Raw genomic sequence first — 22,336 nt, 5'->3', positions numbered from 1 at the left:
CGTGATTGTGTAAAACAAAGACCAAGAATCAACGCGACTGTCTCTAGAGGCCATCCTAGCCTTGCCCTGGCCCCAAAAGAGAGTGGACTGCACTGAGGTTTCCTAGGAGTGGAGACACCACAACCATATACTCTCTTCCTTGTCTGGATCCCAGGCCCTTTTGCGGGGAAGTTCTTTCCCATGTCTAACCTCTCTCTTTCTGGCAGGCTAAGTGCATTTCTTTTGACCCTGTTCCCAGAGAAGACAGAGGACAACAGTCACGTCCACCCCCACCATGTCCATGATAATGACTATTTGGAAATTTGCAAATTGGAATTCTCTCCTGGCTTTTTCTCCAAGGTGAAAAAACTCCGACTCAACTTTTTACCTTTTTTTTTTTCCACCACAGAACCTTAGAAAAGACTGTAAAATAAAATGGTACTCTAATCCAAAAAAGTCCACCAGAAACGGGAATCTCCTGCCCCATCCCTATCCCCACACCATGCTCAGGCACACACAGTTCCCGACAGATTCAGCCAGAACATTCCAGAGACCGGGAACTCGGTACTTGCTAAGGCAGCCATTACTGGACAGCACTCTATGTTATTAGAAAGCTCTTCCTTAGGTTAGTTCAAGAGGAACCCCCATCCCTCGCCTGGCAGCTTTCCCACCTCACCTCTGTTAGCAGAGAGCGGACGAAGGGGTGTGTGTGTCAGTGCCTGGAGCTTTAGCAGGCTCAACAGCACCCCAACCCCCACCAAGGCTCCCAGTGCCTTCCACTCTAAGCTTAACACCCTGGAGGTGGATGTGGGGGGAGACCCATAGCTCCGCCCTGCTACAAATATTTCCCAAGTCAGTGACTCAAAAATAGTAACAGTTGTTGGGTTGCATATCAATTCCATGTTATCAATTTAATGTGGCAAACAAAGCACAGAAGCAATTGCTTTAGGTTCCTACCTCTTTTTCAGCGTTCCCCCACCTACTCCCCTTTTCCACTACCCTCCCAGATTCATTTCCTCAGCTTGCCCCCTCCTCTTGATTCGCAGCCCTAGTTGTTCCAGAAGGAAGCATTGTGGGTCTCGGTGGGAGCGGAGCAGGAAGAGAGGCGGGGCCGCCGGGGGCAGCGGCCGCGCGGGTGAGGCACTGAGTTGCAGCTCCCACCCCGGAGCAACCTCCGCAGGTCCTGGCGGAAGCGCAAGCCCAGAAAGGCATAGAGCACGGGGTTGAGGCCGCAGCGGGCGAGAGCCAAGCTCCCGGTCACCAGCAGTGCCAGATCCTTGCGCTTACTGGCAGGGCAGCTCCGTTCACGGGCCGCCAGTAGGTCGGCTGTATCCAATAGCAGGGCGAGACTGTAAGGAAGCTGCAGCACCACGAAGGCCACCACCAGAGCCACCACGACGCGCAGCGCGCGTCGGCGCTCCGGCCCCCTGGCGGCCAGCAGCGTGCGGCCCAGAAGTGCATAGCAGGCCGCCATTACTCCCAGCGGCAGCGCGAAGCCCAGGACCACCTGTGCCAACGCACTTGCCCCCTTCACCGTCTGCGTGAGGCCCTCGGGGAAGATGAGACGGCAGCGCCGCTGGCCTTCTCGTTGCCGGTCCTGGCTGTAAATGAGAGCAGGCAGTGCCAGGAGTAGCGACAGTAGCCACACCATGACTGAGACCAAGTGTGCTTGGCTTGTCCTGGAGGGCCTAGGTCCAGCTGGGAGGGCCCGAGTAATGGCCATGTAGCGGTCGGCGCTAATACAGGCCAGGAAGAGGAAGCCTGCGTAGAAGGAGGCTGAGTAGAGGCCCGAGATGACACGGCAGGTGATGCTTCCCAGACTCCAGCCCCGCAGAGCGCCGGCTGCGACAAAGGGCAGGGTCAAGGCCAACAGAAGGTCGGCCAGGGCCAGCTGGAGCAGGTGGGCGAAGGTGGGTGAGCGGGCAGCACGTCGGGCTGCCAAGTGGGTGGCCAGGACCAGGCCATTGCCTGCCAGACCCAGGGCAGCCACCGTCAGGGAGACACTGGATTGGAAGGTTCGACTGAGGGCTTGGACATCCGCCTTGTAGCAAAGCTCTGGCAATGGCTCAGCTGAGTATGCCTCCTCATCGTCCCCGGAGTAGGGGCCCCAGGAGACCTGGAGAGGTCAAAACGAGAGGAGAGACCTTATGAGACCTTTTCTTCCCACTCACCTCCCCTTCCCACACATGCCTTCTAATCTGGGTGTGACCAGATACAACTGCACACGGGAAGAAGGCACAAACTTATTTGCAAACTCCCAGCACACCCACAACAGGCCTTGGCTTCCCTTGCACCCTTCCTTCCTCTGCATCCAGCTTTCTGGGTGACCTTGAGCAAGCCACTTGCTCTTTCTGGATCTCAGTTGTCTAATATGTAATATAGAGGTTAGAAATCCTGACCAGCCCACCTGACAAGGTTATTTGAAATAAGGATTGTTTGAAATAGGAAGATAATGGATGTGAAGCGTCTGTGCTCTACATAGGCCAAGGGTTTGTATTACTAATAAATCTTGAAGCTTCAGTTCTGCTTGCAGCGCCCTCTCCTGGAAGAACGCCTAACTGCAGGCTTTGCCTCAGACCTGGTGGCCGGACTCTGGGCTGTGTCTCATTTCTCTTTTCTCCTCCCCAACCCCAACCTCTACCCCCGGTACAGGTGCACTGAACTACTCTCTTGATAAGCGGGTCTCAAGAATTGGGGCTCAGGTTTTCTGTTGGCACCTTGAACTTCTACGTTCAGCTCCCCCTTCCCTTGCACCCCATTCCTGTCCCCCAACCCCAGCCTCACATCACCAGCCCCATTTATCTGGAGGGCTCCTGATCCCAAATGGCTTCAGGCATCTTGGATAGGTTACAGCATGGCAGAGGCCTGTTGCCAGGTGTGGAATCCCATCCCTTCACCTTACCTCCCTCTCTGCAATCCTTCCATTCTACCCCCACTCCCACCTGTTCTGAAGTCTCGGTCCCCATCTCTGGCTACACCGGTTTCTGAGGTACAGCCACTGGGGAGAGAAGTTAAAACTACTGGGACAGGAAGGAAGGGGCGGGGAAAGGGGCCAAGAGGGGGTGGTGGGTATTAGGGTCTGTGGGCCTTCTCTAACTTTCCCATTCCACCCCCTAAAAAAAATTTTCTCTTTACCTTGCCAAAAGAAAGAATGGGTTTTTGCAATGTCCACATTTGCTAGCTACCTGTGTGATTGTAAGGTTTTTGTTTTTTTGTTTTTGTTTTTTTTACCTCTCTGAGCCTCAGGTTTTTCATCTGCAGAGTTGGGTAAAAATGCTGAATTCATAGGGTTATGAGGGTGCCTAACAAGGGTCCTTGGAGCATAATTTGCCTTCGGAGAATGTTAGAATATTTTACTCTTCTTCCCGTATCCAGACACCCCCCCTTTTTTTTAACGACCTCCCTTCCCCCACCCCTGCGACCACGGTCCCTGCCAGCCTCGGGTTATTCAAGGTATTTCCCGGTGTCTGGAGGCTCTCTACCCCCGCCCTTTCGCAGCAATGCTGAGGCGCGCGCTTGCGCGGGGTCCGGGAAAGCAGCGCGTGCTAGGAGAGGCTGGGGTAGGGGGGGAGGTGAGAGGAGAGAGGGTGGAAAGGAGAGGAGAGAGAGCACAGCGGAGAACTAGGAACGACTTAGAGAAGGGGGTGGGGGGAGAAGGGTTGGGGGACAAAGGAAAGAAGGAGGGGTGGGGAAGGAGGGGAGACAGTGATCCGCTGCGAACCCCAGGAGAGCTGGGAGCTGGAGCTGGAACTGGAGCCCTAGCCAGAGCCGGGCACCGGGAGGCGGCCGCGGAGACCCGTGAGACCTGCAGGATGCGTCTCCGGCTCTTCTGCATCCTGCTCGCTGCGGTCTCGGGAGCCCAGAGCTGGGGCTACTGTGAGTGCGGGGCTCCGAGGCCGGAAGGGTTGGGTCCGGGAGTTCAAAGCCTGCAGGGCGGGTCCCGCACCGCATTGCGGCTGGGTGGTCGCGGGTCCCTTCCCGGCCGGCGCGCGCTCGCTCGCCCGCCCGCTCGCTCGCTTTCATCCTTTGCGGCCTCTCCCCCGCGCTCCGCAATGCAGCTTCCGAGCTAGCGCGCGCGCCCCGGGCTTCTGAAGCTGGGCTCGGAGCCGAGGTTAAACTTGGCCCCGGCCGGGATTTGGCACTACGATCCAAGCCACAGCTGGCGCCTGGGTTTGAAGGTTGGAGATAAGGTTGTTACTGGTGAATCGGGATAGGGTTAAGGTTTTGCCAGGGACTGGGGTTAGGCTTGGAGCTGGCCCAGGGGCTAGGGTTTGGGGTTGGGGGTTGAGATCCAGGCAGCAGCTGGTGCCCAGTTGACGCTAAGGTTGAACATGGAGCTGGTGATAGTTGAGAGCAAGGCCTGGATTTGGGGTTGGTGCAGGTTTGAGGGTGCTGATGAGTGGGAATATGCTCATGCTGGGGCTGGATTGGTGTCTTGGGCTGACTCAAGTTCTGAGAGATGCTGAGTTTGAGAGTGTGTTTTGAGGCTTACCGAGCTCAGTTGGTACCACGGCAAGAATAGGGCTAGGGAGGGCCTGGTCTAGGGGTTCCCCCAGAAGAAGGTAGCCTCCCCTGAGTGTGCAGCTGTTGCTGCAGCCAGGGTTGAGTAGATGGCTTAAGTTAGGGCTGGGTCTGCTTCTGGGGAACTGAGAAGGAAGAGCTCTAGTTCTTAGTGTACCCGACCTTTGGGAAGACCTGGAAGGGGCTGCCCCTGACCAAAGTGTCTTTTCCCCCAACCCAGATGGCTGTGACGAGGAGCTGGTGGGGCCTCTGTACGCACGCTCTTTGGGTGCCTCCTCCTACTATGGGCTCTTCACTGTGCCGCGCTTTGCCCGGCTACACGGTGAGCTCCAGTCCCCACGACGGGTGGGAGACTCTGGCGGGCTGGGGGTAAAGGGGGCGCCAGTGGTGAAAGCCCTTGCCACTTCTATAGGCATAAGCGGATGGTCCCCCCGGATTGGGGACCCGAATCCCTGGCTCCAGATCGATTTAATGAAGAAACACCGGATTCGGGCTGTGGCCACACAAGGCTCCTTTAACTCCTGGGACTGGGTTACACGTTACATGCTGCTCTATGGCGACCGAGTGGACAGCTGGACAGTGTTCTACCAGCAAGGGCACAATGCGGTACTCCAGCCTCCTGCATACACATTGGGGAACCTCCTCAGCTCAGCGACCTGCACTGGGTGGTAGCTTGTGGGAAAGAGGAGGAGGCAGTGGTGAGGGCACAAATGAAGAGCAGCAACTTCCACAACGGGGACTCAGTCCAGAGGGACTATAAACTCACCATGTATGTGAGACACTCGTGGATGACAGGGCTTAATTAACAACCTAAGGGTAAAATCTGGGAGAGCTTCTTGAATGAGGTGACACCTGAGTTGAGCTTTGAAGAAGTGAGATAGTGGGAGAGGACACTGTAGGCTAGGGAAACTAACCGTGTTTGCAGAAAGCCATGAAGGCAGGGGAGATCAATGAAGGCAGGAGCGTTTGCTTTCGGGAAGTTGAGATTGGCTGGCTGGGACAACTGTGGGCCGAGAGGCTGTTGGGGAGCACGCCGAAGGTGGGGACCTGGTCACGCTTCTCTTCTTTCCCCTCAGACCTTCTTCGGTAACATGAATGACTCGGCAGTGGTGCGCCACGACCTGCACTACCATTTTACCGCGCGCTACATCCGCATCGTGCCCTTGGCTTGGAACCCGCGCGGCAAGATCGGCCTGAGGCTAGGCCTCTACGGCTGTCCTTACAGTAAGGATGCAGAGATTGTGGAGGGGGGCCGGGAGACAAGACAGTCTCCTCGGTCCCCGGCCCACCTGCGGTCGTTCGCGCAGAGTCAGATGTGCTGTATTTCGACGGCGATGATGCCATCTCGTACCGCTTCCCGCGAGGGGTCAGCCGAAGCCTGTGGGACGTGTTCGCCTTCAGCTTCAAGACTGAAGAGAAAGACGGGCTCCTGCTCCACGCTGAGGGTGCCCAAGGCGACTACGTGACACTGGAGCTTCAGGGGGCGCACTTGCTGCTGCACATGAGTCTGGGTGAGCGAGGGACTGGGGTGCGACTCCGAAGGCGCTGTGGCTGCGCGCTTCGCTGCACCTTCGCGAAGCCGCGCGCACACTTGACTTTCCCTCTTCTGTTTGGACCAATCTGCCTTTTTTCATGTAGAATTTGGTGCTAGCAAAGCACTGGACTCCGAGTTAGTAGAACTGGATTCCAGGCTCAGCTCTACCACCAACTAGCAGTGTGACCTTGGACAAGGCACTTCCCAGTCTGTCTGGGATTCATTGTAAAAACATCACACACACACACACACACACACACACACACACACTAGTTATTTTGTATCTAATTAGTTTTTCATAACATCCACATAATGAGATAGAAGCAGCTATTGTACAAGCCCCAAGTTTTACCGATAGGAAAACAGGCTCAAAGAGGTCAAAGGACTTAACATAAGTCACATCCTGGCCAATGACCACCACTCCATCCCAGGCTCCTGGTGGTCCACCCTCCCTGGCTGCTGCTGGCCACTGCTTCACCTGGGAGTTAGGGCTCTCAGGGGTTCTCCAGTGTGAGGTCTGATTTCTCTCCCTTTCCCTACCCCCAGGCAGCAGTCCCATCCAGCCGAGACCTGGACACACGACAGTGAGTGCTGGTGGGGTTCTCAATGACCAGCACTGGCATTATGTGCGTGTAGACCGATATGGCCGCCAAGCGAATCTCACCCTGGACGGCTACGTGCAGCGTTTCATTCTCAATGGAGACTTTGAAAGATTGAATCTGGACACCGAGGTGAGCAAAGCAAGAGGCTTCATGTAGCTGAGTGGGGTGCTGGATCACTGTGTGTGTGGGAAGACTGCATTTCTCTCCACCAAACGTGAAACCTCGCTTTCTGGTTTCTGAATATCCTAGCAGCTTTTGGCAAGCTTGCAGCTCACGGAAAGGACCTGGTGTTTTATCATTGCCGCTAGCATGCAGATTCCTGGGCCCCACCCCAGAACTACTGAGATGGGGTTTGAAAGTCTGGATTTGGGGGACTGGGCAAGATGAGAAAATTGCCCCCCTTAGGCCCTGGCTGGGTAGCTCAGTTGGTTAGAGCATCCTCCTGAAGGTTGCAAGTTCCATCCAGCTCAGGGCACATACAACAAGCAACCAATGAATGCATAAATAAATCAGTGTTTCTCACTTTCTCTCTCTAAATCAATAAATAAAAAAATTTCTTTTAAATGAAAGAAAAGTGCCCCATCGAATTGCCCAACTCTGTGAAGTTGACAAAGACCCTAGCCTCCATCTGTATATAAAGTTTTGTTGACTTACCTAAGGGAGTGCAGCCAATCTGTGGTAGAGTTAGGACTAGTACCGCAGCCTGGGGAGGCCCAGTGATCTTCCAGCTTTAATACCAATATTGGGGAAATATTGGGTGTGTTTCAAGTCTTTTAAAAAAATTATTATTAATGTGAGAGAGCAAAAGAGAGAGGGGGTGGGGAGACAGGCAGGAAGGGAGAGAGACAAGAAGCATCAGCTCATAGTTGTGGCACCTTAGCTGTTCATTGATTGCTTTCTCATATGTGCCTTGAAGGGGTAGGGGTGGGGGCTCCAGCCGAGCCAGTGACCTGCTCAAGCCTGCTGACATTGGGCTGGAGCCAGCGACCCCCGCGCTCAGGCCGGGTGAGCCGGCACCCTCCGGGTTTTGAACCTGGATCCTCAGTGTCCCAGGCGGATGCTCTGTACACTGCGCCACCGCCTGGTCAGGCTCAAATCTTTTATAAGGCTGTATGTATCCCCCGAGCGCCAGGAAGGTGCGCAGGCTTCCGCACCCAAGGAACCTCATTCCCTACCCCGCCCGCAGATGTTCATCGGGGGTCTGGTGGGAGCCGCGCAGAAAAACCTCGCTTATCGGCATAATTTCCGCGGCTGCATAGAAAACGTCATCTTCAACCGAGTCAACATCGCGGACCTGGCAGTGCGGCGCCATTCGCGGATCACCTTTGAGGCCAGTGGGCAGGGGATCTGGGAGGATGGGACATCAGAGCCTCTTGGAAAGCAGAGGTGGAGCGGGAAGAAATCTTGAGAATCATATAAAAGCCCAGGACCTCTCTCTCCTCAGCCAGATGCTCAAGTCGTATGTGTATGTTGGGGGGGGGGGGGGGGTGGCATCACGGAATCACAGGAGGTGCGAAGGCCGTCCCCCTGCTGCCTAGTGAAGAAGCTGTGGTCTGGTCCAACCACCTCAATTAATAAGATGAGGAAAATAAGGTACAGAGGCCAGGAGTGGCTTAGCCAGAGGGGCACGCAGTTGCGCCGTGGCTCAGTAGGAACTTGAACCCAGGGCTGTTTTGGCGTGCTTCCTCTACCCCAGCTCAGGAGCGCGTAATCCAGCGCCACTGCCGGAAAATCGCCCTGAAGACCATGTAGATCAGTAATTGCGAACGAGGAGAGACCCCTCTCTACAACTCGACACGTTTCTAGAGGGGTTGGGAATAGCTAGAGCTGGAGGTCTTATTCCGACGCTCCTCCTCCCCACACGAGGGAATGCTGAAGCAAAGATCTTAGACCAAAATGCCAACGGAATTCCCAGTAGAGGCGGGGCAGGGACTTGCGGCTACTGATGAATCCTCGCTTTTGCCCCCAGGGTAAGGTGGCCTTCCGCTGCCTGGACCCGGTTCCTCACCCAGTCAACTTCGGAGGTCCTCACAACTTCGTGCAAGTGCCCGGCTTCCCGCGCCGCGGCCGTCTGGCAGTCTCCTTTCGCTTCCGAACTTGGGACCTCACGGGACTGCTACTCTACTCCAGCCTGGGGGACGGGCTGGGCCATGTGGAGATGATGCTCAGTGAAGGGCAAGTCAACGTGTCCATTGCGCAGACTGGCCGAAAGAAGCTTCAGTTCGCTGCTGGTGAGGGGAGAAGAGGGGGCACTAGGAGGCCAGAGAAGGGCAGGGGAGATCTGGGGAGGTTATAGGCTTGGACTGGAAGGCCTTTGCATACTGGAGAGGGGTGAGAGAGTGAGGACAGCAGAGCAGGAGGTCCCAGGACCCTGGGAAGAAATGAGAATGGATGGAGGCACCTGGGGCTGGGAGCAGATCTGAGAAGCTAGGGGTGCTAGGAGAAGCAGGAAGACCGAGTCCTGGTATTCTCCAGTTCCAGGGGGTCTCTGGAGGTGTTATTCATGTATAACTTTGCAGACTCTCTATAAGCTGCTGGGGTTATGGATAGGGAAGAGACATTCAGAGATGTCATGACTCAGTGTGATAAGCATAACAATGGGAGGGGGAACAGAGGCTGCTGTTGGGACACAGAGTAGGGGTGCTGCTTTCCCACGAAAGACACAATTCTCCTAGAGCCTGGTGCTTTCCCCATCCACAGCATCCTTTTCTGTCCAGGGTACCGCCTGAATGATGGCTTTTGGCACGAGGTGAATTTTGCAGCACAAGAAAATCATGCAGTCATCAGCATCGATGATGTGGAAGGGTCAGAGGTCAGGGTCTCATACCCACTGCTGATCCGTACAGGAACTTCATACTTCTTTGGGGGTAAGTGGTGGCCAACCTGGCTAGACCCTGTTCCTAGGTAGGAATGTCCCCACCTAAGTCCACCTAGATGGGGCTACATAGAGAGTTTTGTGGGGATAAATCCCTCTTTTCCCTTTGTGGCCTAGGAAACTGGAAAGTCACTGTCATTACTTATTGGCCCTCTCCCTTCCTTCATGTCTGGCTCTCCTTTGGTATCACCCTGGGGGAGGGTGTCTGGGGTTTCCCCTGGGGAGAGCCTCACAGGGGCGGTTGTTCCAGGTTGTCCCAAGCCAGCCAGTCGATGGGGTTGCCACTCCAACCAGACAGCATTCCATGGTTGCATGGAGCTGCTCAAAGTGGATGGTCAGCTGGTCAACCTGACTCTGGTGGAGTTCCGGCGGCTTGGCTACTATGCTGAAGTCCTCTTTGACACATGCGGCATCACTGATAGGTATCCAGAAGTCCCTCCCTCTGCAAGAGGTGACTCCCTCCAAAGCCCTCATCCATGGCCTCCCAAAGGGAGTGGGCTTTCTCAATAATCTTTCTTCTCCTGGTCCCAGCTTCTCAGTCTCCCAGCTGGAGAAGATTCCTCCTTGATCTCTCACCTCTTGTTTCTTCCCTTAAAGTGACATATGCTCAGAATGGAAATGAAGCATCTTTTTGGTCTTAGAGGAGGTTTTGGGGGAAGGAACAGTATAAATCATTCTTGGTCTTTTAGGGAATGGGAAACAGTACTTGAGCTCTAAGGCCTGCCTAATAATGACCCAGCATTTAGGCTCATATCTGGCTAATTAGGCAAGGTGTATCTCATGGGGTTCAGGTGCCCTCAGGCGCTGGCAGTAGAGCGAGAGCCTTTATGGGTCCGACCCCTCTCTTAAGCTCCCAATAAAGCTTCTTCCTTTGGTGCTGGCTCCTTCCTTAGGTGCAACCCGAACATGTGTGAGCATGACGGACGCTGCTACCAATCTTGGGATGACTTCATCTGCTATTGTGAACTGACAGGCTACAAGGGGGAGACCTGCCACCAACGTAAGCCAGCTGGGATGTGGGGAAGAGTCAAGACCAGGGGAGGTCAGGAGAAGGTTGCTGGGGATCCTGAGGCTGCTCGAGATGGTTGGGCTGGTTCACCTAGCCCTCTGAACCCACAATCACCTTTTCCCCACCCTACCACCTACCAGCTTTGTATAAGGAATCTTGTGAGGCTTATCGGCTTAGTGGGAAAACTTCTGGAAACTTCACCATTGATCCTGATGGCAGTGGCCCCCTAAAGCCATTTGTAGTGTACTGTGATATCCGAGGTAAGTGGCTCTGATAGGTGGTGAAGGGGCAGTTGACAAGGCTATGCTGGGGTGTGGGGGAAACAGGGAAGGATTAAAGGATGGACAGGGGCCAGTAAAATGAAACTGTGGTGGGGTTAGCTTGACTGGTGGTGGCACAGTGGGTAGAGCACCAACCTGGGACACTGAGGTCCAAGGTTTGAAACCTCAAGGCTGCTGGCTTGAGCACAGGCTCATCTGGCTTGAACACAAGCTCATCGGCTTAAGCTGGGTTGTTGGCTTGAGTGTGGGATCATAGACATGACCCCATGGTCACAGCTTGAGCCCAAAGGTCGCTGGCTTGAAGCTCAAGGTCGCTGCCTTGAGCAAGGGGTCACTAGCTTGGCTGGAGCCCCCCAATCTATGCATGTATGAGAAGCAATCAGTGAACAACTAAAGTGCTGCAACTATGAAACTATTAGTTGATGCTTCTCATTTCTCTCCCACCCCTGCCCCATTCTCTCTCACCAAAAAAAACACACACAAAACAAAACAAAACAAAAACTGTGGTGGGGTTAAAGGAGGGCAGAGGGGAAAAGGGACACTCAGGAATTTGTAACCTAGCCTTGCAGATAAATTCCAGCTTCCTGATCCATTCCAGCTGTCTCATCTCCAGACTACAATGTACAGTGCCCAGAGCTGGGCTGGAATGGAGCTGCTGGCCACAATTATTGGCTCTGAGTTGCAGCAGTGGTGATGGAGGTGGGTAGGGAGATAGGTAGAGAATGTCCATCTCCAGCCAAAGCTCTGTCCCTTCCCCTCCCCCAGAGAACCGGGCATGGACAGTTGTGCGGCATGACAGGCTGTGGACAACTCGGGTGACAGGTTCTAGCATGGAGCGGCCATTCCTGGGGGCTATCCAATACTGGAATGCATCCTGGGAGGAAGTCGGTGCCCTGGCCAATGCTTCCCAGCACTGTGAACAGTGGATCGAATTTTCCTGTTACAATTCTAGGCTGCTCAACACTGCAGGTTGAAGCTGGGGTCCAAGAAGGTGGGATGGACAATTAGGAGGGACCAGTGGGGGGCCTGGGAGGAAAAATCAGATGGTTAAGCTGGAGCCCTGGGCTAGAAGATTCAAGGGTCTGGACGGGTTAGAAGGGGGAGAGGGGAGCCCAGAGGCTGGTAGAGGGACAGGGCCTGGAAACTGCCTGCACCTCTTCCCCAGGAGGCTACCCCTACAGCTTTTGGATCGGCCGAAATGAAGAGCAGCACTTCTACTGGGGAGGCTCACAGCCTGGGATCCGGCGCTGTGCCTGTGGTCTGGACCGGAGCTGCGTGGACCCTGCTCTGTACTGTAACTGTGATGCTGACCAGCCCCAGTGGTGAGGAGAGCAAAGGGACAGGGCTTTCAGGGTTCCGGGGCAGGTGAATGGCAGTGGCTGAGCCACTGCATCTTGCCCCCACAGGAGAACGGACAAAGGACTGCTGACCTTTGTTGACCATTTGCCTGTCACTCAGGTGGTGGTGGGGGATACAAACCGCTCCACTTCTGAGGCCCAGTTCTTCCTGAGGCCTCTGCGCTGCTATGGTGATCGTGAGTGGCAGACCCCTTTCGTGTACCCTTCCTGGGTTGGCTCTTTGGTTTCCAAAATCTTGGCCTGACCCACTGAGTGCCTCCAGGACGCACTGCCAGACACGGCAGGTCCTGCTATAATGACCCCCATCTGTGTTGCTCCTCTCTTTCATTACACTCCTCGGTCCCCCTTGGCTACTGCTATCTGTATTTGTCTTTCCCTCTCCCATCTACCGGAGACTCCCTTACTCTCCCACCCTCCAACCCCCCTGACAAGGCCTTCCTCCATCTGGTTTTGTAGGAAATTCCTGGAACACCATCTCCTTCCACACTGGGGCTGCACTACGCTTCCCTCCAATCCGTGCCAACCACAGCCTTGATGTCTCCTTCTACTTCAGGACCTCGGCTCCCTCAGGAGTCTTCCTAGAGAATAAGGGAGGCTCTTACTACCAGTGGTGCCGACCTTACTTGCGGGTGGAACTAAACAGTGAGCAGGCACACCGGGAGGGGCGTGGGGGAGATGACGATCTCTGTGGAGAAAAGGGATAGGTGGAGGCTGGGGCAAGAGACAAGGCCAGATGCCCTTCTGAGGGGCAGTGTGGAGAGGGCTTTCAATGACTGTGGGGTCTAGGCCCAGCTCTGTCTTGAAAACTGGCTTTTTGGTCCAGTTCATCTATTGGAGCCGTAGGCCCCTTACTTGTAAATAAGGAAGGCGGACACTTGAGGTTTCTCTGAGCTGACCAGCAATGCTTCTAACCTGAGAAATGGGGCTAGGACGCTAACTCCGGAGACCTGCAAACTTGGGAGAGACCAGGGGTATGAGGTTTTAAGCAGCTTATGGGTTTTGTCCCAGGCTGCAGACAAATTGGAGGGACGTGCCAGGAGCTCTGAAGAGTGTGAAGAAGAGAGGTTGTGTTGGGCGAGGAATCTGTGAGGGATCTTGGAGGTGTGAATGCTCTTTCCCTCACCCTTACACTGTCTAGCATCCCGGGATGTGGTCTTCGCCTTCGATGTGGGGAACGGAGATGAAAACTTGACTGTACACGCAGATGACTTGGAGTTCAATGATGATGAGTGGCACCTGGTCCGGGCTGAAATCAACGTGAAGCAGGCCCGGCTCCGTGTGGACCACCGGCCCTGGGTGGTGCGGCCAATGCCCCTACAGACCTACATCTGGCTGGAGTATGACCAGCCGCTCTACGTTGGTGAGCAGCAACCCAGAGGCAGGTCTGAAGCTTCCTTATCCTTCCCACCTTCTCAAGGCCGCTCTTGTTTCCAGGAAGCCCACGTCCTAGTTCCCAACCCCCTCTGCTTCAGAGTGAGCAAGGCCCACCTTTCCTCTCCAGTCCCTGCCCAATGGCTCTGTTCCATTCTTTCAGCCCCTTTGGCTCCTTTCCCAACCCCAGTACTTAGCTCTCTGTCTCTTGCTCTAAACCCACTTCTTGACCTGCTCTCCATTCCCAGGATCCGCAGAGTTAAAGAGGCGCCCCTTCGTGGGCTGCTTGAGGGCTATGCGTCTGAATGGAGTGACTCTGAACCTGGAAGGCCGTGCCAATGCCTCTGAGGGTACCTCACCCAACTGCACAGGCCACTGCACCCACCCCCTGTTCCCCTGTTTCCATGGAGGCCGCTGCGTGGAACGTTACAGCTACTACACATGTGACTGTGACCTCACAGCTTTTGATGGGCCATATTGCAACCATGGTCAGTGCTACTGGTTATGGGAGGACAGAGAGCCATTGGGTATAATGGCATGTAGGATGTAGGGATGCCAGGAAAGAAAGGAAGGAGGGTATAAAGTCAGCACCAGGGAAAACTAGAGTTGTCTCTGGGTTCCTGAGCTCTGATCTGGGACCATTAGGCAGCTGAAGATACGGGGTGATGCCAAAGGCATAAAGTGGGGCAAGGAAGGGGTGGTACAGCTAGCTGGTAGTAAAAGAACTCAAAAGCAACAAGCAAGTAACTTCCCCATCTTCCCCTATCACCAAGGTAACACAGGTTACCCCCCTTGCGAGCATATCCACCTCAGGCTGCATGAGGCCCTCCTATGCCATTTCCTATTTGACAATTGCTGCACTCCTAAAACATGTCTACAACCTGGTTCTTGGTTAAGGAGAGCCTTTTCATTCACCACAGCAAGATCTCTGCACATATAACCAGACTGCATCCTCCCTAAGGCTGGTCTAGGAGGATGCGTGAGCAGGTAGGTTACTGATGGGAAGTCTGGTGGAGTTAGGGAGTTACAGGGACTTAGGGACCAACAGGAGGAGACCTTTGGTCTTGGTTTGGAATGTGTGAGTAGCGGTGAATGTTCTGGATGGGGTCACGATATCTCGATTCTAATCTTGGTTCTTCACTTACTGTGTATCCTTAAGCAAGTCATTACCCAGTTCTGGGCCTCAGTTTCCCCACCTGTAAAATGCAGGGGGTAGATTAGATGAAACTGTGGTGGTGGCAGAACTGAGGGCAAGTCTCACGGGTGGGTGTGTGCGGATGACATATACAATGTCTGAATGTGGGACCAGAAGCCCTGACTTCACTACCTCTGCCTTCAGATATTGGTGGTTTCTTTGAGTCTGGCACCTGGATGCGCTATAACCTGCAGTCAGCACTGCGCTCTGCAGCCCGGGAGTTCTCCCACATGCTGAGCCGGCCGGTGCCAGGCTATGAACCCGGCTACATCCCTGGCTATGACACTCCTGGCTACGTGCCTGGCTACCATGGCCCAGGGTACCGTCTGCCTGACTACCCGCAGCCCGGCCGGCCTGTGCCAGGTTACCGGGGCCCCGTCTACAACGTCACTGGAGAGGAAGTGTCCTTCAGCTTCAGCACCCAGTCTGCCCCTGCTGTCCTGCTCTATGTCAGCTCCTTTGTGCGTGACTACATGGCTGTGCTCATCAAGGAAGATGGTAGGCTCCCAACAGGCTGTCTCCCTCAACTCCCGTTTCCCCCACGGCACCCTTCGTTCTCACACTGTTGACTCACTAATACATCTAGGACCCAAGTGCTCTTAGAAAAAGGGGACTGTGGGACCTGAGAGGAGACTCCCGGTTTCTCCTCCCCTCCCCACAGGGACTCTGCAGCTGCGGTATCAGCTGGGCACCACCAGCCCCTACGTGTACCAGCTAACCACCCGACCCGTGACTGACGGTCAGCCCCACAGTGTCAACATCACCCGTGTCTACCGCAGCCTCTTCATCCAGGTGTGTACAGAGGGAGGTGGAACAGTTCAGATCATAACCTCATGATCTAGATTGTGGCACCCAGGAAAATGTCAAGTATTTAGCATTTGTAGAGCACATCCCAATTTACAGAGAATTTTCACATGCATTACCTCATGTGACTCTCACAACAGGACTGTGAGGCTGTTCAGGTACGCAGGTGTTATTATTTGTTTTACAAATTGTTAAATGGGCTCAGAAAGTAAAGTGGTTTATCAGTCAAACTACTAGGAAGCTGCAAAAACGGGGCTTAAAACCAGGTTGTTGGATTTTTTTGGGTTTTTTTGAGAGAGAGATAGAGGGACAGACAGGAAGGGAGAGAGATGAGAAGCATCAATAGCTGTAGCACCTTAGTTGTTCATTGATTGCTTCTCCCATATGTGCCCCAATTGGGGGGGGGGTCCAGCTGAGCCAGCGTCCCCCTGCTCAATGAGCCAGCAACCTTTGGGCTCAAGCCAGCGACCACGGGGTCATCCAGCTGGTTGGTTTTTTAATACCAAATCCTACATCTGGGTCCAGGGGTTATCCGCCTAGACAGAGCTAGGACTTACCACCAGTTTGGACAGAGTTCAGAGTTCCTGCACAATCACGGCTGTGTCTGCCTCTGTTCTCTCTCCCTCATCTCCTTCCCGCTCCCCGCCTCAGGTGGACTACTTCCCAATGACAGAACAGAAGTTCTCACTGTTGGTGGACAGCCAGCTGGACTCACCCAAGGCCTTGTATCTAGGGCGTGTTATGGGTAAGCTGCGGGTGACTATGCGTTTTAGGTAAGAAATTGTGGGTGAAGTCCCTGGAGCCTAGAAGAGAATGAAGGAACTGGGAATTGCAGTGCAGGTGGTGGGTGAGCGGGAAACTTATGGATGGTGAGAGGGAGCAGGGCTATTGGAGGTCCAAGCCCCTTTCTTTCCGGGCCTGCCTCTTCCCCAGAGACAGGAGTGATTGACCCCGAGATCCAGCGCTATAACACACCAGGTTTCTTGGGCTGCCTGTCTGGTGTTCGATTCAACAATGTGGCCCCCCTCAAGACCCACTTCCGAACCCCTCGGCCCATGACTGCTGAGCTAGCTGAGGCCCTTCGAGTTCAGGGAGAACTGTCTGAATCTAACTGTGGAGCCATGCCACGTCTTTTCTCAGAGGTGCCACCTGAGCTGGATCCCTGGTATCTGCCCCCAGGTACGTCCCTGGGACAGGAAGAGGGAGGGAAGACAGGGAAAGAAAATGATTCTTGATGCTTACCATGTAGAAGGCTTCTCCTACCTGGTGCTTTCTCTTTTTCAGACTTCCCGTACTACCATGATGATGGATGGGTTGCCATACTTTTAGGCTGTGAGTAGTGTGATCACTGTCCAGACCTCCTGATTCTACCCTGTCAGCGTTCCCTCCCTGCCCTGAATCCCCAGGGCTGAGGGGTGTGACGGCCCTAGTGCATGGTGGTGCAAAGGATGAGACAGCCTATGCTGAAGGTAGTATATGACTGGGCTGGCGATTTTTAAATGTTTGAGGATGCTAGAGATTTTTATTTTATTTTATTTTTTTAGCGAGAGGAGGGAGGCAGAGATAGACTCCTGCATGTTCCCTGACCAGGATCCACCCGGCATGCCCACTAGGAGGCAATGCTCTGCCCATCTGGGGCCATTGCTCTGTTCCAACTGAAGCCATTTTTAGCGCCTAAGGTAGAGGCTATGGAGCCATCCTCAGTGCCCGGGGCCAACTCATTCCAATCAAGCCATGGCTTCTAGAAGGGAGAAGAGAAGGGGGGGAGAGAGAGAGAGAGAGAGAGAGAGAAGCAAGAGGGGGAGGAGTAAAGTAAATGGGTGCTTCTCCTGTGTGCCCTGACTGGGAATTGAACTCAGGACATCACATGCAGGGCCAACACTCTACCACTGAGCCAACTGGCCAGGGTGAGGATGCTATAGATTTTTTGTTGTTGTAGTATTTTTCTGAAGTGAGAAGCAGGGAGGCTGAGAGACAGACTCCCCGCATGTGCCCCACCAGTATCCACTTGGCACACCCACTAGGGGGCGATGCTCCGCTGCAATGGAAGCCATTCTAACCAACTGAGGTGGAGGCCATGGAGCCATCCTCAGTGCCCGGGCCAACTTTGTTCCAATGAAGACTTGGCTGTGGGAGGGGAAGAGAAAGACAGAGAGGAAGGAGAGGGGGAGGGGTGGAGAAGCAGATGGGTGCTTCTCCTGTGTGCCCTGGCCGGGAATCAAACCCGGGACTTCCACATGCTGGGCTAATGCTCTACCATTGAGCCAACTGGCTAGGGCCCTATAGATTTTTAATTAATTAATTTATTTTTATTTTATTTATTCATTTTAGAGTAGAGAGGGAGTGAGAGACAGAGAGAGAAAGGGGGGAGGAGCAGGAAGCATCAACTCCCATATGTGCCTTGACCAGACAAGTGTATGGTTTCGAACCAGCGACCTCAGCATTCCAGGTTGATGCTTTATCCACTGCACCACCACAGGTCAGGCTAGGGCCCTATAGATTTTTTAATTGAAATATCAAGATGGGACTATGGATAAGAAATGAAGAAATGGGGTATAGTAACATCCTAGAGAGATAAGAAATTGGGGTAATTACCAGGGATGTGAAAAGAGAATATTAGAAAGAGAAATGACAGGGGATAAGCCAGGAATTCAGACATACCTGACACTGAGGAACAGTCTGATATGGTTGGAGAGCAGACACTGACACACAGGTATGCTTTTAGTCAAGAACATACATGTGCATCTGTATATAGGTGAAACCCCAAAGATCTGCCCTGAATTGTTTCTTTTTTCCCTTTCAGTTTTGGTGGCCTTCCTGCTGCTGGGCTTGGTGGGAATGTTGGTGCTCTTCTATCTGCAAAATCATCGCTACAAGGGTTCCTACCACACCAATGAGCCCAAGGCTACCCATGATTACCACCCTAGCAGCAAACCTCCCCTACCTGCTTCAGGCTCTGCCCAGGCCCCAGCCCCTACACCAGCTTCTACCCAAGTTGCAGCCCCAGCCCCAGCCCCAGCCCCAGCTCCAGCCCCAGCCCCAGCCCCAGCCCCTGGCTCCCGGGACCAAAACCTACCCCAGATCCTGGAGGAGTCCAGATCTGAATGATTCAGAAGGGCTTCAGGGACCAAGTCCATTTCCTCAAATTCCCCAGTACCTGCCTCTACCCAACCCTGTCAGGGACATTTGGCTCCTCTTAGCTGGTTCTGCTCATCCAGAGGATGCCCCTCTTGCCAAGCTTGGTGGGCAGATCTATAGATGGGACCAAAGGGAGTGGCCGAGCCTCACTGCCTAAACCAATGCCCTGCCTGTTTCCGTTTCCCCAGCCTCCTGGTGTTTGCCTGCCCCAAAGGAGAAGCTTCATGAGGTTGAGACAGGCCCTTCCTGCCATCCCTATCCCAGCTGCTGCCAGGGATTAACAGAGTTCAGGGGAAATTAACTGTCTCTCTTCAAACATTCAATCTCAGCAGGGACAGATGTGTGGGATTGCAGGGATGCACAAGGTCTGGGGGAGGAGGCTGCTAAATCATACCCAGCCTTCCCCCTGCCCTGCAGAACATCTTCCATCTACGTCCACTCAGTTGGGGGTTAGGGAGGGCTTCATCACTGTCTCCCACCCCCCTCCCTTTTTTTTTTACAGAGACTGAGAGGCCTCAGTTTAGCACCTTAGTACCTCTGCTGCTTCAAACGCTTTAGCCAAAGCCATAAAAACTTGCAACGTAGAGAAAATAATGCAGACACACTGACTAGCCAGCCTCCTCCTCCTCCTCTCTCTTCCAAGGTATGCAATAGCCTTGGTGCCTGTCCAAAGGCTTGGCCCCTTCTCCAGTGCATGAGGAGCCCTCTTTCCTCCGCTCAGAGATGCTGCTTCATTTGCCAAGGATGTCACATTCTTTATATATATTTTTTGTTGCAAAGTCTCTCTAGAGAAACTCTATATATTACTCTAATTTTTAAATTATCAGTTTATATATAAAAGAAAAAAAAACAATGGATTGTCCTGTCCTATGCTGTGCCCACGGTCTGTAGTTTGCTTCTCCTGTGTTGGAAGTCCATGAGGTCTGCTGGTCACTCCTCCAGCCTGATCTGGCCTCCACTCTGAAGCTGTGCTCTCAAGACTCAGAGCCATTAATAAAGCAGAGTGGCAGAGCCCCAGTCTGTGTGTGGTGGCTAGTGTCGTGGTTAGGTGGGGTTAGTGGGATGGTTGAAGGGAACTAATCTTAGAGCTTGGAAATGCCTTTGGGGAGTCCTCAGAATTCTTGCATCATCTAAAAGGAGCCTGACTGGTTCTTGCCAACCTCCTCCCCTCCCCAGCCCCAGATCTCAGTGGACAAGTGGGGGTCAGAATGCTAAACCTTTAGCCCAAGCTGCCCCTGAACTGCCATCCCTGGATCTTTCCAGCCCACAAACATACGGTACACAACTTGCTAAAATGGATTCTGCCACTTTATTCAGATAAGAGGTCACAAGCCACAGGACTTTATAAAGTGCGTGAAATTCACTGGCAATAAAGCCGCACATATACCAGCCTCCCCCGCACCCACCCCACCACCTTGCTCCATTATCATTACATGTCTGGGGGGAAGGGTTGACACCCGTCATTAAAGGTTGGGGACAGCAGGGAAAAAGGATGGGAATGCTAGAGAAACAGGAGTATTAGTGGTCTGAAACTGGGGAAGTAGGGATGGACCACAGTGATTCTGCACACTGAGGGAAGGGTGGGGTCAGTCCTGCCTCTCAAAGGCTGGACGTAATTTTTTCCCACCTATTCCTCTTGGCCAGCTGCTAGCATTTCAGACAGACCTAACTCCTCCTCCTTCATCGGTCTCTGGTTTTCCCCTATAATTTATGAGTAATTCAGAACCCACAGTCCAGCTAGAAGGTGTCCCCAATACACAATGAGTATAAACCACAGCAGATGTGCATATCAGAATCATGGTGGAGGCTGGCCCAATCAGGTGAGAAGAGGCTCTGTCACACGCTGGCTGAGCGTGTGCTCTGCTGAGTACATGTGCCCACAAGTGTGGTGAGTGAGAATAGGTGAATGTGTGTGTGTGTGTGTGTGTGTGTGTGTGTGTGTCCCACAAAAATCCCTGGATGGCTGCTTGGCCAGAGAGAATCCTCCTCCTTGCTTCACGGGACAGCCAGTGAGACTGGAGGAAGGGAGTGGTCAGCATAGACTTGGAAAGAGAGGCTCTAATTCCCCAGAGAGAAGGGAGACACCCGCTCCCTCTTCTGATACTCCCTAGGCCAGTCTGTACCTGCCCATGTCCTTTTCACCCAACACAATGCTCCTCATTCCCTGCCAGCTCAGCATGCCAGCCACAGACAGAGCAGCTCTTAGAGCTGGCCTTTCTCATTCAATTCTTCTATGTCAAGGCAGCTCCTCTATCTCCACCAGGCAATGAGACAGAACAGGAGACCCTTCCACCCCCTCCTTCCCCCTCCCTCAGAAATAGGACTTACGCAAGGACCCCAGAGACCTTAGCTCCAACTCCACCCCAATCTACAGACCTAAAGGAAATAAAGTGCTTTGCTCTGCATGAATCCCAGAGAGAACAGCATCACGGACTGGCACAGGTGGTCTTCTCGACGCTTTGAATACCCTCTGCCAGTGCAGTACAGATGCCATCCTAAACACGTGCAATTTGGGAGTCCTTCACCCATCTCCAAACACATACTGTCAACTCACCCTTTCCAACAGCAGGTGCTACAGACAGGAAAATCAATCACACCAACAATCTTCCCCCAGTCCAGGCCTACACCCATCTATGCAGAGGAGATAGGTAACAGTGGCTCTGTGGGCCTGAGTCTCTAAGGGGAATGAAAGGCCTGAAAACAACTACTGCTCCAGGGAACCAGAGCACTCCCACCCAGCCTGGTATACCCCTCCACGCTTCTTCAGTAGCAGCATAATGCCTGCCTGCAGTTGCTAAGCTAGAACTTTGGAATGAGCTAACAGGGCACTGGTACTTGCTCTGGGGCATCTGAAAATGTGTCCATCTCCAGAATACATAGAGGTTTCTCAAAGCATGCTGGGCCAAAGGCTCAGCAGTTTAACTACTATCATCAGGCTGGTTCTCACTGTCCATCGGAGGATGATACTTAACTTTCCTTCTCCCAGTGCAGAATATTTCTACTTAGAACCCATTCTTTCCGTTTGAATCCTGCCAGGAAGGAAGAGGTAGTAAGGTGATCTATCTCCCCTCTGAATTCAGTCTGTGCTGCCTGCCAGGCCCACCTTTAACCCAGGCCACTCAGGAGCTCCAGGTACCAACTTCACTTAGCCTGTCCTCTCCAGGTCTCGGGACCACAGAGATATGTTGGCAACCCAATTATACAAGGGCCCTTGATGTGGAAAGTTAGAATTATAGGCTAATGCTTGTTAGGATCTGCCCAAGTGGGTTCCTGAGACCCACAACCTGGGTGACAAGAAATCAAGCATACATCACCTACCCCCAGCCTGTGCTCTCTTCCCCCGAGGCCTGAGATGCAAGCTTTGACATCTGCAACACTATCTCCTGGGACCCAAGCCCTAGCTGCCTGTCTTCCCTTACACTGAGCCAGTTTTGTCCCCACTGGACACAACTGAGGCCTCACTACCGAGGGAGTGGGTGGGGGGTTTCTTGGTGTGGGAGACACATAGTGCAGGAAACTCGAGCAGCAGTGGTGTGTGCACACAAGCAAAGACAGTGCTGCTACCATAAGCGCTGGTGGGGCCCAGGAGGGCTAAAGGACATCAGTCTCCCTCTCAATCCCCACGTACTTGAGAGCATCAGCTTGGCTGTACCTGTTCCAGAGCAGGAG

General features: G+C 53.6%; 3 protein-coding genes across 10 annotated transcripts in view; 1 reads left to right on the top strand and 2 right to left on the bottom strand.

Moving 5' to 3' along the window:
- Window positions 1-876: 876 nt before the first annotated feature.
- On the bottom strand, window positions 877-3,896 carry CCR10 (C-C motif chemokine receptor 10). 2 transcript variants are annotated; one of them, XM_066263567.1, is made up of 2 exons: window positions 3,785-3,896; window positions 877-2,095 (listed from the first exon to the last, which is right to left on the bottom strand). In XM_066263567.1, the coding sequence occupies exons 1-2, from the start codon at window positions 3,812-3,814 to the stop codon at window positions 1,028-1,030; spliced, it is 1,098 nt and encodes a 365-aa protein (XP_066119664.1). In that variant the 5' UTR covers window positions 3,815-3,896; the 3' UTR covers window positions 877-1,027. The 2 variants fall into 2 exon arrangements, with proteins under 2 accessions (XP_066119664.1, XP_066119665.1); XM_066263568.1 differs by lacking the exon at window positions 3,785-3,896 and adding an exon at window positions 2,922-2,965.
- CNTNAP1 (contactin associated protein 1) lies at window positions 3,773-21,508 on the top strand. 2 transcript variants are annotated; one of them, XM_066263558.1, is made up of 24 exons: window positions 3,773-3,855; window positions 4,721-4,822; window positions 4,913-5,106; window positions 5,577-5,724; window positions 5,808-6,011; window positions 6,581-6,765; window positions 7,823-7,966; window positions 8,606-8,867; window positions 9,354-9,503; window positions 9,762-9,933; window positions 10,405-10,511; window positions 10,661-10,780; window positions 11,567-11,770; window positions 11,967-12,123; window positions 12,208-12,335; window positions 12,616-12,801; window positions 13,298-13,519; window positions 13,779-14,018; window positions 14,870-15,223; window positions 15,387-15,517; window positions 16,181-16,274; window positions 16,463-16,708; window positions 16,814-16,861; window positions 18,333-21,508. In XM_066263558.1, exons 1-24 carry the CDS (start codon window positions 3,792-3,794, stop codon window positions 18,635-18,637), a joined length of 4,167 nt encoding a protein of 1,388 aa, XP_066119655.1. In that variant the 5' UTR covers window positions 3,773-3,791; the 3' UTR covers window positions 18,638-21,508. The 2 variants fall into 2 exon arrangements, with proteins under 2 accessions (XP_066119655.1, XP_066119656.1); XM_066263559.1 differs by lacking the exon at window positions 3,773-3,855 and adding an exon at window positions 4,119-4,169.
- EZH1 (enhancer of zeste 1 polycomb repressive complex 2 subunit) overlaps window positions 19,958-22,336 on the bottom strand; it is a 35,099-nt gene continuing 32,720 nt past the window's right edge. For all 6 annotated transcript variants that reach the window (XM_066263564.1, XM_066263560.1, XM_066263562.1 and 3 more), the window contains one exon: window positions 19,958-22,319. In XM_066263564.1, coding sequence (XP_066119661.1) covers window positions 22,259-22,319 — 61 coding nt within the window. In that variant the 3' untranslated portion in view covers window positions 19,958-22,258. The remainder of the gene's footprint in view (window positions 22,320-22,336) is intronic.

This window comes from Saccopteryx bilineata, chromosome 2 (genome assembly GCF_036850765.1).
Source record: "Saccopteryx bilineata isolate mSacBil1 chromosome 2, mSacBil1_pri_phased_curated, whole genome shotgun sequence".
Taxonomy (NCBI): Eukaryota; Metazoa; Chordata; class Mammalia; order Chiroptera; family Emballonuridae; genus Saccopteryx; species Saccopteryx bilineata.
Note: the sequence above shows the minus strand (reverse complement) of the source record. Positions and strands in the feature narration are given on the sequence as shown.

What these genes read in the sequence shown, in the direction of transcription:
- CCR10 (XM_066263567.1), bottom strand. Translation starts at nt 3,814, where the DNA reads ATGCAGAAGAGCCGGAGACGCATCCTGCAG. An exon ending in GCCGGAGACGCATCCTGCAG is followed by an intron (nt 2,096 to 3,784) that starts GTCTCACGGGTC and finishes TGACCTCTCCAG; the next exon opens with GTCTCCTGGGGCCCCTACTC.
- CNTNAP1 (XM_066263558.1), top strand. Translation starts at nt 3,792, where the DNA reads ATGCGTCTCCGGCTCTTCTGCATCCTGCTCGCTGCGGTCTCGGGAGCC. An exon ending in CTTGCGGGTGGAACTAAACA is followed by an intron (nt 12,802 to 13,297) that starts GTGAGCAGGCAC and finishes TACACTGTCTAG; the next exon opens with CATCCCGGGATGTGGTCTTC. An exon ending in TCCCTGGTATCTGCCCCCAG is followed by an intron (nt 16,709 to 16,813) that starts GTACGTCCCTGG and finishes TCTCTTTTTCAG; the next exon opens with ACTTCCCGTACTACCATGAT.